This window comes from Eleginops maclovinus, chromosome 5 (assembly GCF_036324505.1).
Source record: "Eleginops maclovinus isolate JMC-PN-2008 ecotype Puerto Natales chromosome 5, JC_Emac_rtc_rv5, whole genome shotgun sequence".
In the NCBI taxonomy this organism is placed as follows: domain Eukaryota; kingdom Metazoa; phylum Chordata; class Actinopteri; order Perciformes; family Eleginopidae; genus Eleginops; species Eleginops maclovinus.
The window spans coordinates 21876694-21892667 of NC_086353.1; the positions used below are offsets into that span (position 1 = coordinate 21876694).

The window sequence follows — 15974 nt, forward strand, 5'->3', positions numbered from 1 at the left end:
TTTTGCTACAAACACATAACAGTGAATTTAATAATTGCCCATAAATAAATGTAAGTGTGTCCATATAAAATACGCTAAACTAAACTCACACTTTTCCCCCCTGGAGCAAACATTAACAAACTTAACCTTACATTTTTCCTTATACACAGTTGCTCACACACTCTCGTTGGAAAGTGCTAGCAGCACATTACATGACCCTATGGCACAACAACGCTCTATAAAAAAAGGGCCGAGGTCGCCCCATATATTTCACTGAAATGTTCATTCCAACCACAGCAGGGGTGTGTGTTAGCGTGTGTTATTGTGCGGGGTAAACTGAGGTATTTACTCCTTGAGGACAGACACTGAAGATGAAGAAGTCAGCAGCAGATGTTATTCTGATGACATGCTGCTTTGATTTGCAAACTAGCCGCTTTAAACAAGGAGACGGCGTTTAAACAGGCAAGAGAAAAGCTTAAATTGAATATTGGCTGGTTTGGTTTGTAATTTGGTAGTTTTATACAAATGTATATATAAAATAATATATAATGGTTGTCATTGTACTTTTATTTTCCATTAATTGTATCTATAGGCAGGGAAACACCAAGAGCAATAATTTTCTTTCTGATTGTTATAATACGTGGGTTTTAGTACCAAATACTGATACCAAAACAGCTTTTGGATAGAGCCAGTTTGTTTTGTAAAAAATAAGGCAATACATTTTTTTATATTAATAATAATATTTATAAATAACTGTGTTCAAGAAGACAATGAGACACAGTGCTCAAAAGTTCTACCTACGGTTATCATCTAAGAAACACAAGACAATCTTGATTGCTTATCATTTCATTTTGGTTTGACTGTGTTGTTTTGACCTTCCTAAAGGTCTAGTTTTAGTTTTATTTATTTATTATTTTGAACAACCACAAAATGACATCAATCCAGATAATCACAGCCTTGAGAAGAACTACAGACATGAAACAGAATGCGTTGGAAATGTTATAGGCATCCAAAGCTTATGGTAACCAAATGAAGGAAGACCATCGTTTTGGTTTTTTTCACAAATTGTAAATCACCTTTGAAAATCTTTCCCAGAAATGTAAGTGCAGTTTAGAGTTGGCAAAACTATGATTTCACTTTTTTTTTTCTTTAACAAATTTAAGAATAAATAACAGAATTGTGTGATCTAATCCCGCTCAACAATGATGCATCCTTCAGATTCATCCCAAAAGAGCTTATTTTAATAAGTTAAGTAGAATACTTAGCAATCAATCAACATGTACTATTATCAACATAAATCCCATTTGAAAAACATTACAAGGCATCTCTTATTTCTATCACTTGAAGAATAACAAAGGCTATCAACGTCTTCTAGGTTTCTTTTAGATGGTAGCAAATTAATGAGATTAAAGACAGGGACACAGAGTCATCGGATTTAAACTATCTTCTAACAAACATTTCAGATTTTTCTCACACATTCATATGCATGTTTTAAAAAAACACAGAGCAAACAAGGCAGCCCCGATCTCGAGCGAACTGTGTCAACTGTGAGGGTTTGAGGATGACGGAGAGGGAAATCCTCTGCCCCGAAGTTCACCAGACACCAGCTGGTCCGGCAGAGACATGCGACAGCTTCAACGCAAATACATACGGGGGTCACAGTGGTCAAACACGAGCAAAACAACACCTTAGTCTTGTACTATTTTGAGAGGGGAAAATCACATACTACAATCACGCAAACCAGCCGGATATCAGCGCTACAAACTCATTGGTAAAAGAAATATGACACTATTTTATCTGCGTCACTCGTCAATGTTTTGCTAACAAAGCTTTTGAGATCCCACTGGTCTCGGGTTGTAGATGTTGATAGCCATGTTGACAGACCTGTTATGGGGCTGTAGGGCATACACACTCACAGACACACTCAGATGGATGGATGGATAGATGGATAGATAGACGTACAAACTCATGCACAAACATTTTGGTTGCAGGAAAAGGAAGGACGGCAAAGATAAATGTTGAAATGAAGAGTTGGAATACACACACTCTGATGATAGCCAGTTGCAACCGGCTGGTTATATTGCAGGAGAAATCCTTGCTCACTTTTGAGCCAAAAACACAGAATGATTGATGATAGCAGTCGAACAAACTCAACAAAAAGTAACAAGTTATCAGAGAGTACCTTCTTACCAGGTGATGTAGTGTTGAGACAAGTAGTAGCAACAAAAAAAGGGACTTATATAATTTACAAAAGGACATAAGCGTGAGAAATTTCACCTCAACTTGGGGTCAGATGGGGGAAAAAAATCAGAGAAGGAAAGCTATAAAAACAATTCAAAATACATAGAAGAAAAGAACGACAGGGATTTAATAGCGTGTGTGTGTTTGTGTATGTGTGCGCACTGGTGCACGTGCCTGTCGGAGCTGGCTGGGACACCCCACCCTGTTTAATGTCACTCTGACGTCAAAGCCATGTGTGCAGGCCCTTAATGCAGACAGGATGGAGCGAGTATTTATTTAACTTTGGTTCTCCCCTCCAAGAGAACGGGGCCCTCCATAAACACGACTTCAGAGCCGCTTCACTCATTCATGGCCGAGCGGCAGCCAGCGCTGAGATCATCGACCCGGGATCTCAGGGACAGGTCTGCGCATGTGCCGACGTTCACAAAGTCGGGACATGTCGAGAAAGATGTCAAACCTAGGAGAGGTGCCTCGCAACTAGGATGCACATTCCTTTCCGTTGAAGATTTATAGAGGGTTATCCTGCAGTCCAAAACGTGGAACTGACCTCACATCATCCCTCTTGATATTCCCACATATTTCCTGTCACGCTCTACTGTCAGCTATCCAACAAAAGCAATAAAAAAAATGCAATAAACTGCGTGACAGCTTCAACCACAGATTAATGGATGACGCAACTCAGCCTGTTTAACCGGAGTTCTCTTCTGTTAATAAAATCCAACAGGCTGTTATTGCTGGTGGTATTCATGCATATGAGCGTCAGTTCCTTCAACCTGAGAAGAATTCTGGTGCGTTTTCTTATATTTCTAAGTCTGTTTCTATGTATGTTATACATGGGATGAGAGTATGGGAAACAGACAGAAAAATACACAAATATTGGAATGAGAGAGAGTCCACTTGGGTGTTTTCATGCAGCTCTTGTTCATGTGTGCTTCCGTCTGGATTAAGCTATGAGTGCATTAATGAATGTTACACTCATTTGTCTCTTCCGTCTCTGTCTGGGTGTGTACAGGCAAAAACAGCCCAACAGAATCCCAAATGAATCCCATCACTGTCCTCCCTTTCCTCTCTTTTATCTCAAGTGGGACAAGGAGCCAGACTGGAGGTCGCACAGTAGACTGCGCTTAGTATCATCTTAGAGCGAGGTCACCTTCCACCTCAAGGCTTTCACTAATTCAGACTTATTATTTTAAAAGCCAGCTAACAGAGTTCACAACTTATTTCACATGCAAAAGTAAACAAAGGGCGAACATTTTGAAAAAATCGTAGAGAGGAAATTCCTGTGTGCGCAATGGGGTCATAAACAATCGTTAGAACCCCTAAAGAGCATTTAAAAGCTTTAGCTCGGCTGGATGTAGGTGGAGAAACAGGCAAATTGATACCGCTGACAATAAATAACATGTCAACCAAAGTCAGCTCAATAAAGATATATAATATAATATATATTTGCCAACAAGTCACATAAATGATGGAAGGAAATGCAAAAAATATGTGTGTTAGAAGCAGCATTTTAGAACAGGTTTGACATTGCAAAGTTTATTTTTATCTGTTAAATATTTGTGTTTATATAAAAGGTCATTAATCAAAAGAAATAAAATAAGTGTTCTTAAAAAATGTTTTATTTATAATATATATCAAATGTATTCATTATATATACAAAAAATAAATGATATATATACATATAATATATTTTAACGTTTCTTCAAATATATAAGCCGATTTGTTGTTATATCCCCTTTGCAAACCAGTACCAGCCTTAAAATCAAGTAACATTCTATCTCAATAAGATCTTTTTCCAGAAATACATTTATTTTTGTATTACAATAAATCTAAAATAAGATAAATAAATTCCAGTTTTTGACTATCCAACAAAACAAAACTTTTTAAAAAGCCACAATAAGCTCATGTCAATTAGTCAAGGACATCTTTCACAATTTTTTCGACATTTGAAAAGCCAAATAATGAACTCATATCTATTTTTTTATCCCCAGTCATGACCCTGAACTATTATTCAGTTATTTATCAAAGTAAAAAACAAACAATGAGTCTCATTGAACAAATGTTATGTTTTTATGTGGCACATACTGTACATGAGTACATGAAGTGAATATTTGCTTCCATAATCAGATAACAAGTGGTCCTTCGGTATAAAGACAGTGATAGTACACTGGGAAAACAGCATCACTGGCAACTTCTTCTGCTGTGATTCCCAGCTTATTCAGATGTTAGCGTGAACACAGCGCTGTTGCTTCACATCCCATCTTTATTTTGCATCGCCATATGGGAGAATCGGATCACCCATCTGATGAACACATGTCACATGCTGACACTGGGAATAACAGCCACAAGGCCAGAAAATCCAGCGCGCCTGCTGTGACAGCAATAGACCGACCGCGGCAGAGAGCAGCCAGTATTTACATCTTCGCTCAACCCGCCTCGGCACTTCAGCGACTGAAGATGAACGCCAGAAGTTTTTAATTCCTTAAAGCCTGACGTACAAAAACAGCATGGATGTGAAAACTCAGCATCAGTGTGAGCTTTGACAAATCTGAGTGTAAAGTTTAGATACATTTTTTCTAAAGTTTTAAGTGGTAGCATGGAACCAACAGGTCCAACATAGGACTCACATTCACACACAGTTAAATATCTCCACTCCATTTGACACCAACATCTTTTCTCCATGCACTGATAAGACTGTTTACTAAGATATTTTTGTCCAGCCTTATCATATCCTGAATATTTGGTACCAGCCCATACCTCTTCAGATCTGACCCCCAACCTGCAGTAAGGCTGGGAAATATATTAATATTATGTGACACTAGATATCAGCTTACAATGTAAATATCGTGATATCATAAGTGTTTTCTTATAGTGGTTTTAAGAGCTACGTCACACTCAAGTGCTACAAGCAGTAACTCAGACTGTAGGGACTAGACTTGGCAACCGCATGGTCACTGGTTCAAGACCCAATCGGAACAAAATACAGAGAGCTGACTGGTATGCTTGAGAGGGTCACTGGGCACTGACAATGACAATGTGTCTCTTAGCAAGGCACCACCAAACCCCTAAATGCACCATGGTGTCAAACTATTAGTTTTTGTTTTTTGGTCCTGTTGGTGGGTATTTCGGGTCGATGTGTAATGTATAACACCAAAAGGAAAAAGTTGAAAAATTCCTTGGGGATTATTAAAAGTAGGTATTTTTCTGAACATACAGCTATAGTCCTCTCCCAAAATCATGGTAGGAAATGAGAGAGGGTCACACATAGTTTAGGCCCATTGTAATACGTGCTTGCACACAGGCACAATGGAACCTGACCATGATAAATGAATGGCCTGTTGCTTCCCCATACAGTGTGTGATTGGCTGGAGTAGCCCCTGATAAGGAAAACATTAGCTGTGTATCTGTGTTGCCTATTCAAAGCAAAGGCCCGGTGTTTGCACAAGGTAATCCGTCTGTATACCCGCACGGAAGACACACATCAGCGGGGAGAGAGAGGAAAAGAGAATCATGTGCATATCAGGCCGCAATGCCATCCTCACCTCTCTCGCATGCCCCCTTCCCAATTTCCTCCTCCCTCACTAACTTCTTGTTCCCCTCCCCCCCATATTCTCCTGTTGTTAAGCCTTAGTTTATTCTTTATGGTCAGATTTCCCCACTCTCAGTTCATATGGTGCTGCAAGAATGCGTGGGTCACAAGCATAAAATGTGAACAACATTACAACATCCGAGTGAATTCCAGGACAACAACAACAAAAAAGGCAGGCGATCTTACACGAGGTAGGGCATGCAGTTTTTCACATGAGCAGAAAACACAAGCTGCACATGAACATGCCCTCTTGCTCAGTCCAGCTGCGGTCGTGTTTTGCAAGACCTTTCCTTCCTCTGCCCCGTCTCTCAAGATATTCCATTAAATCCAGCCGAGAGGTGTTTGAAAACTGACCCGTGTTTTCACAGAGTCTTGAGGGAGAAGGGGGAGGGAAGGGAACATGGCGAGACTAAACTTGAGCGAGTCGCGCCGAGTTGCAGGGAGTGAGAGGACGGACTGAAAGGTTAATCATCTGTATTTTATCTACAGACGTCTCTCAGATGAAGGGCCCGCTGGTTCATTCCACGGCCGCGCCAGGGGAGCATGAACGCATAAAAGCAGCCTCTCCAGGTTCGACGGGGCCCTTGGGTGCGGAACACGTAGCACCTATTACACCTTGGACCCTGGACTTAACATGCACACCTTCACACTTAACATTGTGCATTTACATTATACTGATTTACATTATTGCCTTATTTGTACATTTCTACATTTCTCATTTTTATTCATTTTAATTTTCAATGTTTTTGTTCTAATTATTTGTTATTTCTTTTGCTTCTTTCTGTATTTCGCTGCTGCAATGAAAACATTTCCCAGTTTGGGATAAATAAAGTATTTCTGGTTCTGATTCTGATTGAGGATGATCTATGATAAGACAACACCATTAAGACTTATTTAAAGGCTGGACTGGCGTAAAATTAGCCAAGGGCAGACAGCAGAAGTGTGTATCTAGGACTGTTTCAGTAATGTGTTAAAGCATGAAGGACCTTTGATATTTAACAGACTTGCTACTAAACTCAAACTTTGTTTTTTTCGGATCACAAGTGCGTTTTTTGGAGAGTTGAAAGGGGGAGACATAGGGGATTATGCGTAAATGGTTCCCTAGACGGATTCAAACCCAGTTATTTCGCACCAGGGACTAGTGTTGCACGATGTACCGATACTTCAAAAGCACCGCGATTCTTGGAAATTAAAAATGTCACGATTCCTAAATTTATTAGTATCGATACTTCTAGAATGTCCGTGTTCCATATTTGTAAGAGACATATTTCATGTTGGTGTGTGCAACGCACGCTCGAGTGCCTCCCTATGGACGTCCGTGTTTTTTCTCCTCACGCACGCAGCAAGAGGCTGCACTGCTGCTGTCATTTAACAAACACTACAGAGAGATGGCTGCATGTGCGAGTGATACTGTGGCCGCCGGTCCACGGCTGGTTGATAAAGATGACGCGAGGAGTGAGATATGGAGGTACTTTGCCTACCTTGCTGACAGTGAGGGCAAAGCTACCGATATGTCGAGACCTGTTTGTCGTAAGTGCTACAAACAATTGCAAACTAAGGGAGCCAACACCTCGAACCTGGCGAAACACTTGGCCGACAAGCACGCCGAGTTGCACAAGGAGTTTAAAGACCGACAGGTTAGTATGTGAAATATAACATGTATCATCACGTTCATGAACTTCATGCCCTTAAAACAAGTCAAATGAGAAGGCTATAGTTTATTTTGTGACAAGTCACTGTTTTGCACCACCGTAGTTTGACCAGGCTATCTACAGAAATAGCAGGCTAACTATGGGCATTATCCTCATGGCTAACCACAATAGCCTGCCTAACGCTAGTTCAGCATCTTTCTTTGAAAACGCAACTTTCATAGATGACGTAAATAATTCGCAAGCTGCTAAAATAAAGCATACAAAACATCAGCTAAAATGATCTATAGCCTTTATTAGCCTATATGATAAAAATCACAGCATGTGCATGTTTGTCAGTGATTTATTTAGCCTGTATTGGGTTACAGCATTTAAAGAGCATGAACCTGCTGTACGCAAAGGAGGTGTAGGCCTATATGAAACCTTTGCCTTGTAAGAAATTATGGACTCAAATATAAAGTTAACCATCAAAGAAATCAGACATTGAAGTACAGGAAACGCCTATATTAATCCATGTCACAGTTTAAACAACATTAGGTTAACTCATTATATCCTATGAATAATGGTAATGTTATGGTTAAGTGAATGTTAGCAATTATCACTACCACTGCATAGAGATGTTAAGTTAGTCACAAGTTATTGTTACTATCACACATAAACTATTTAGGTCCTCCGTTATGACACATTTATCACCATCATATTTTAAATATTTCCATTTTCTTCTGCTACAGCGGTCTGCAGCTATGGGCTCTGGAAGAGCAACTCCTCAAAGGCAGCAGCCAACCCAGCAGCCAACCCTCCAAGCTATGTTTGAGCAGCACAACAAGTACCCCAGGGAGTCCAAGGAGGTAAAACGGCTTAACAGGGCAGTAGCAGAATTCATCTGTCTGGATCAAGTGCCAGTTTATATAGTGGAAAAAGCTGGGTTTAGAAACCTTATGCAAAATCTCGACAAAAGGTATGACGTCCCATCCAGGAATTTTTTCATGTACAATGAAATTCCCAAGATGTACAATGAAACAAGAGCGATAATCAGTGCCCAACTTAGTCACACACCGAATACATTTTTCTCCTGCACCACTGATCTCTGGACCAGCAGAACTGTGGACACTTACATGGCAGTAACACTCCAGTTCATTACACAGTCCTGGGAGATGCAGTCCTGGTGTTTAGGGTGCTCTGCATTGTATTCTGATCACACAGCCGACACTCTAAAGGAAACCCTGGAGGAAATTATCACAGATTCCTGGGGGCTAGACATGGCCAATATGGCTGGAATGACAACAGATAATGCGTCAAACAACCGCAAAGCTTTCAGTGAATACACCTGGATACCCTGTTTCGGGCACAATCTGCATTTGGCAGTGAACAAAGCCATAGATATTGATCGTGTGGCAAGCTGTCTGTCCAGGCTCCGTAAGACTGTGTCAGGCTTCTCCAGATCAAACAAGATGTCTAGACTGTTCAAAGACAAACAAAAGTCTTTAAAACTGCCACAACATACATTAATCCATGATGACCACCCATAGGGTTCCACCTATGAAATGTGTGAACATTTCTATAGGTAGCAGCAGTCACTCAGGCGTCAGCTGAGGACCAGACGAGGGACTAGACTGCACCGAGACACGTACAGACCCATGAAAAATAGTGAGGGATGTATGGCTTGCAGGGTCAGGACTCAATGACCAATGGTTCTGAGAGCACCGACCAACCCTAAATGCACCATGGTCAATATATTGTTTCTTGTCCCTGTGGTGGATTTCGGCCGATGTAATGATAAACCAAAAGGAAAGTTCGAAAAATCCTTGGGAGATAATAAAATTAGGATTTTTGAACAGTACATGACCTATACCCTGCAAAATCTGTAGAAATTACGGTTCCGACACAAGTTTAAGAGCACTTTGTAAAACTGCTTGGAAGTCACAAGGGACTGCCTGTAAATCTGAGGCCGTTGCTTCACCCCTACAGTCAGTGTCGGACCTAGGAAGGAAACAGGTGCGTGCCTACAAAGCAAAAGGACGTTGAAAAGTATCCTCTGCATCCCACAACCACAAGGGAGAAGAAAAGGCAGAATATGTGAAACAGGCAATGCATCTCACTCTCTCCAGCACCTGCACCACCCCGCATAACCGTTCTAAATGTTAGTAGTTTTCTATGAATTCCAACACCAGTTCATATGTGCAGCAAATGCGGGTCCCAATGCAAAGGAACAACCTTCCTCGGGGGAATCAACACAACAACAAACAGGGCGCATTCCTGGCACAGTTTTGCCATAAGAACACATTTTGCAATTGAACATGCACTCTTGTGCTCAGTCAGCGCGGTCGTTTTCAAGACATTTGAAATACTCTGAGCTCTCAAGACTTCCAGCTAATGAAGCGAGAGTTTGAAAACTGTACGTGTTTTGCAAGATCTTGAAGAAGGTGAAGAACATGCAATATCTGAGCGTGCGCCGATTCAGGGGTGAATGACGCTTAAAGTATCATTGTTTGTATAAGAGTGCTCAGCAGATAAGGTTGGTTTTTCAACTGCAGGTAGATGAAGTATAAAAGCACCCTAGTTCGACTTGTTTTTGCTAAACGTCAGACTATTAACGAGGATTAATGCACATCACACTTAATCATTGTGATTTATTATACTCATTTGATTATAAGCCTTATTGTCATGTCTACATTTTATTTGTTTTTTTAAATTTTGCCATGCTTTTTTGTTCTATATTTGTTATTTCTTTGCTTCTTTCTGTATTCTGCTATGCTGCAAATTAATACATTTTCCCAGTTTGGATATAAGTATTTTTTTGATTTGATTGAGATGATCTATGATGACAACACATAGTTTAAAGACACCGAGTGTGTATTAGGTATTTTCAGTATGTGTTAAAGATGTGCCTTGATATTTAACAACTTGCACATCAATTAGTTTTTGATACGTGGTTTCTTTTAGGAAAAGTAGGAAAATATGGGAATGCATTATAAATTGGTATCCTAACGAATCAAAAGTTTATTACACCTACCAGGGACTCAACCCCAGTATATAGTCATAGAAACTCTTTTTAGAGAAACCAGATCTTTATCTGAACCATTAGAAGTTTAGGGGCTATGGCTCAGGAGGTCTAATCAACCAATTAGAGGGTCAGTGGTTGGATCACAGCATAGTCAATATGTTGAAATGTCCTTAGGGAAGACACCTAACCCTAAAAGGAAACATTTCTCCCATGGTAATGTTTACTGTACTGAAGTGTACATAGAATTGTGTCAGCAAAATAACATGCAATACAAAGTAAATACACCAAACCGTACACATAGTAAACATCAGGCACACAGCTGGGTTCCCATAGTAAAATTTGCCATTTAACATTTATAAGGGAACTTGAAAACAGCGTCCCTATGATGTTCACATTCGCCTCTTCATGCTTAGTCAGCTTGCCAAGAAATCGTGCCAAATGAACATCTCAGTAGCCACCCGGCTAAGCGCGGTGTCATGCAGCACAGCGGCGCGTACGCAACACACTGCGTCTCGCTCTCCGCACAGCCCATTTGTGGGTGTAATAACTGTAAAATGAGTGCCACATCAAGGGACAGTCACAAAGCAATGTGTTTTATGAGCCTCAGCTGGAGGAAACACCCCAGAGTGATGACAACAAGTGTTAGCCCAGCAATGACCGCAAAACTAATAAAGCTACGCTGGCTAACGTCACAGGAAAACCAACACAAGTGGTCCTGCTAGCCTACAGTTTGAAAAAGGGGTGGTGGAGAGGGGGCAGAGAGAGGTTAGAGAGAGAGAAGTGTATCCTCTTATGGCTGTGAGGATCTACAGCAAAAAAAAAAAAAAGAAATCAAAGCTTCCAACTTGTAAGGTGGAAATGAGTTATATAAACTGGATTAGTTTCTACTGGAATGTGAGCACTGGACTGTCCACATTCCTGCCTTTTTATGAAGATGAAAGAAACAGCAGAAAAAGATTTGATTCCAGGAAGAGAGGTTCATGTCGAGTCAATCTTTACATTTGATTATAAAAATATGCATGGAAGTGTTAGATGTGTATGTTCAGGTCCATGTTGCCAACAGGTTTGAATTTGAAAAAGTACCACAACTTAAATCCTGTTCCCCTCTGCCCCTTCCATATTTTTGTTACAGTTTACATATTTCATCCTAATGCCTAAATATTTAGAACTGAGATCAAAGAAAGGAACGCCTGTAAAAGTAGAAATTCAGTTTGATTCATGCCCCAGTGCAGCTTTATTTATAATAGAACTAAATATAATTTGTACTTATTTTAAGCTGACAAAACATATTTTAACTGCAAAATATCTGGTTCTTCATTTACAGACTTCGATAAACAAGTATGCATTGCAGCATCTAACGCATTTTGTTTTGAATAATGGTTCAACCAACCATGCAACATCCAATTCTCTCTCTACACCAACTATATTTATAATTCACAGCTGAATGCAACAAGTCAACATCAAGGTACCCTGGGAAATGGAGTATACTGAAGTGAAAGCCCTTCAACAAACAACTTCACATTTATTAATATGTAGGGCTCAGCAACTGACTCTGTAGATACAATGGAATCATTCCCCCTTAAAAACATATAAACGCCCACATCCTCTTTTTGTCTGTAGTACATCTCATCATCATTATTGGACACATTTCTATCAGCAGATCATATAGACAGAAATGATGTACAGAAGTCCCAATTTCAGAAAATATTTAAACAATATATTTGATGTTTTTTTTTGTTCATTTAGTATCTCTATTTCTAACATATTTATCCATCAAGCTCAATCAGAAAGGAAAAAAACAATACTTCAACAAAGATATTCCAGCAGACTGAGGTTAGAGCACGTACTGGTGGATATGTCTTAAAGGGGCCATATTTTGCCTTCTGGGGGTTTTGTGCATGTAAATGGTCTGTAAAAGCTAAAATCCCAAAGTTCCCTCCAGGGGGAGTTTCTCTCTCAGACATCTTACCCCCCCCCCCCTGAAACACCTCTAGTCCTTTGTTTGCTTCTGTAACATAAGGACATCAGTTCGTAACAGTCGCGCTTCTATTGGCTAGCGCTCCAACACATTGTAAGTTATAGGCTAATGGGCGGGACATCTCTAAATGGTTGACCAATCACATCAGAGCAGACTGGGCTGTGGTTTCAGACAGAGGGTGAAAAGAGGTGTTGCAGCACAGGCAGTATGAGAAAAATAAAGAGCTTTATGAACATTAAAGCATGGAGACAAGGGACAAAATACAAATATGAACCTGATAATGAGAAGAATATGGCCCCTATAAATAAATGTTCAACTTGATGTTTACATCTTATAATTTGGGATGGGTATCAGTTCATCTTTTAGGTCTGAATAAGAAAAAAAAGTGTTTTCAGAAGCTATTCAGCATATACTGCTTCCTTATTGAAATAAAGCACATGTTCTGCTGCAAAAGTTATCAACAATTGTTTGCCACTTATAGAAACCATGTTTTTTTATGAGAAATTGATCAAAAGGACCATCCAGTGTTGTTGTTAAAGAGCTTTGACAAATAAATGGAATGGAGGCAGGATATTTTACCGCTGAAGAGTAAACAGAATTTCATCAGCTGACTTCACACAGCCATCTGCTCCGCTATGATAGGGTGCTCCGCCAACTCAGGTACTTGCTGCAAAGTATTGTAAACAGTGGTGTCTGCGGGAGAAACTATGAGGATGCTGTTTCTGAATGATCTAAAGTGCTTTAAACTGCAATATGTACTGCAATTTTTTGCAATAAGATAAGCCAATAAATGCACCAATACATTTTGTGTTGAAACAGTGTTAGCCACCAAAACAGGCCCTACCATATCATCCGGATTTGACAATTTATAGGTAAATATTGAATTTGGGTCCTGAATAAAAGGGTTTAGACTGTCAACACACGTATACTTCTGATGGTAAACAGTATGTGGAATCATACTGGTGCAACGACTATTAATTAACTTGGCTAAGGTTTTACATTCACTTAAATTGTGGGCTGCATCTATGCCAAAAGTTATCATCTTGGTATTTTCAGCAACACCCTTTGCCAAAACATTCTAATAAATTATCTGAGGAGCTAGAGCAATGACGTCCTCTAACTTCATGTACTGTCACCTCCTGCAGTCTGAGAGGCCCTAAGGCCAAAGAAAGATCTTGAAAATGTCTTGGGATTTTCTGTGGCCAATGCATGTATAAGTTTCCCAGAGGCAGAGGTGGGGAGTGATGGGAGCGGTGTCATCTCTACAACACCAAAACCACTTCCCTTGACGTGTCATTTCAACAGTGGCAGACTGGACACACCCTGTCGCAACACTTCTCACTCTGGCCACCCAGTTTCACATCAACAGGTGTGTAAAAGTTTACTTAAATAAGTTATGATAATCTTGTTAGCAGAGATTTTTGCAAACAAATGATTGTTTATTCATACTACTTAGAAACTGTTTGTCACTTCCCGTCTCCACAATGAGGTCAGAGAGTTACAGAACAACTGATTTAATGTCTTGCTCAAGGACACATCAGCAGGGCAAACTGTTGCTGACTCAGTCTGCAGCTGGTAGACGGCATCCCTGCACCTCTCTGCTAGTCGCTAGGCCTTGATGCTGTGTGGCATAAAGATGATCGGGGAGAGAATTAAAGAAGGAGCTGACCTCTGAATCCACAAGAGCCGCTTTCTGTCTGGATTTGTGTGTTCAAAAGGTGGGGTATAGGCCCTACAACCCGTCACCGTGACACACTGAAACACTTCGACAGCTGCAAACACCCACCTCTGGAAAGCCTAATTAAACTCTAATTAGTCTCCTGTGCACCTTAAAAGGGGTACATTGGGAGCCATTAGCTGTTTTAATCTGAGTGCTCATTAACACACTGAATGGTATAGCAGGGAGAAATATAAAAAACAACACTGGCTGTATAATCAACAAGTTTGACGTAGCGGAGCAGTGTCCATGCTACACAAAGAACATCCAACATCATTATGAACACTGCAAGTACAGACCGTTTTCTTTATAAATACGTACTGTTTTTTCAAAAAAGCAAGGGCTGGCTTCGACTAAAGATGTACTTAGTCGACTAACAGGTGATCTTTTTCGACTAATGTTTTAGATGCATGTCTACGGTATTTAAGTGTATGTTATCTGTCGTGGAGACTTTCAGTGAGATAACATGAAAAAAAATTACCAACGAAACGTCCGATAAATCGAGTAAGTGTGGGCCACCATAAAGTTATCTTCGTTCAAAAACGAATTGCTGGTTGGCATTTCAACTTGATTTAACTCCAATGATTACTGAAAATCACAATTAATATCATCCTGTCAAATGACCTAGGATTAACCACAACATTTTTCTACACCAATCTGACCAGTGAAGCTAAATGAATGATGGTGAACTCTGTCCACAAATGGAGAATTGCCAGGCTCCTTCTACTCTGTATGCTTCTCACATTCATCCCTGGGGGCCTTTTGGAGCCCCTGGCTGAGGACACTGACATGTACTGAGCCTGTAGATCCGATCAGTGTACAATACCCTCCCGGGGTAAACCTCCCTACAATGCCAAGCACCATGGAACGGCAGGTAAAGGAAAGCCTGATGCCTCGTCAGGAGCAGCTGCTGCTATGAAATGGATTCACTGCTGCTGTGAATAATCCATTTCACAGCAGTGTTGGCGTTTAGTCCTGAACTGAAACGCAGTCCGAATATAATGCAAACCAGAAGCAGGGGAGGCCTCCCTGTATATCCAGAGCCGTGTATGGGCGATTTTTGCTGTCGAATGAAACGCATCAACTTGGACAATATCCTTGGATGCCAAAACCTTATAAATGCTGGTGTCCAATCCGATTGAAAGCGAGTTAAAACACAAGTGGAAACCTTTGAGCAGTAATAACACTTTTTAACCTTCCTCTGGAAGCTGATAGAGTGCCGTACACCCACCCTGCGCCCACACACAGCCTCTCTGCTCTGCCATCTCCCAGAAAACAGATGGATACTCGCCTCTTTCCCACCTCCGGGTGAGCGGCTGCTGTGGGATCACCGGCCCACTGAGCAGCGACAACACCCGGGGCTAAAGCGCCTGGGCCGTCAGGGTACGTGATGGGCCTTTTTTCATTCTCAAAACGTAACTAAAACATCCCTTTGACGTTATTCATTCCTCCCTGTAATTACTATCAACAGCCAAACGGCAATGCATTTAAATATTTCTGCGTCAAATAAAACCACGTTCATTTTTACATCCCTAATTGGACTTTAAACCTACAATGACAGGTAAGAATAGGCTGTACTGGGGGCACAGAGCCCCACTGCGCAGCTATATATCAGTCCACACTCAATACCATGTAATGTAAATACCATTTGATGTCAGCTATGTCATCGTAAATTGAAAATACCCACAAAACCACCGCTTGTGCGAAAAAAATTGCTCGACAGCCTCTAATGCACCGATGCCGTGTAAGCGCGATGCTGCAAACACTCCCTGCGTTGTTCATCCCGAGCCTGCTCACTGCTGGGCCTTCTGTTAACC

General features: G+C 40.7%; 2 protein-coding genes across 3 annotated transcripts in view; one reads left to right on the top strand and one right to left on the bottom strand.

The window, feature by feature from the left end:
• The window catches only part of grk4 (G protein-coupled receptor kinase 4), a 55683-nt gene that overhangs the window by 39155 nt on the left and 554 nt on the right, over nt 1-15974 (bottom strand). The gene's annotated exons all lie outside the window — the stretch shown is intronic.
• On the top strand, nt 6955-8987 carry LOC134864396 (zinc finger BED domain-containing protein 6-like). The gene is made up of 2 exons (XM_063883333.1): nt 6955-7446; nt 8190-8987. The coding sequence occupies exons 1-2, from the start codon at nt 7081-7083 to the stop codon at nt 8985-8987; spliced, it is 1164 nt and encodes a 387-aa protein (XP_063739403.1). The 5' UTR covers nt 6955-7080.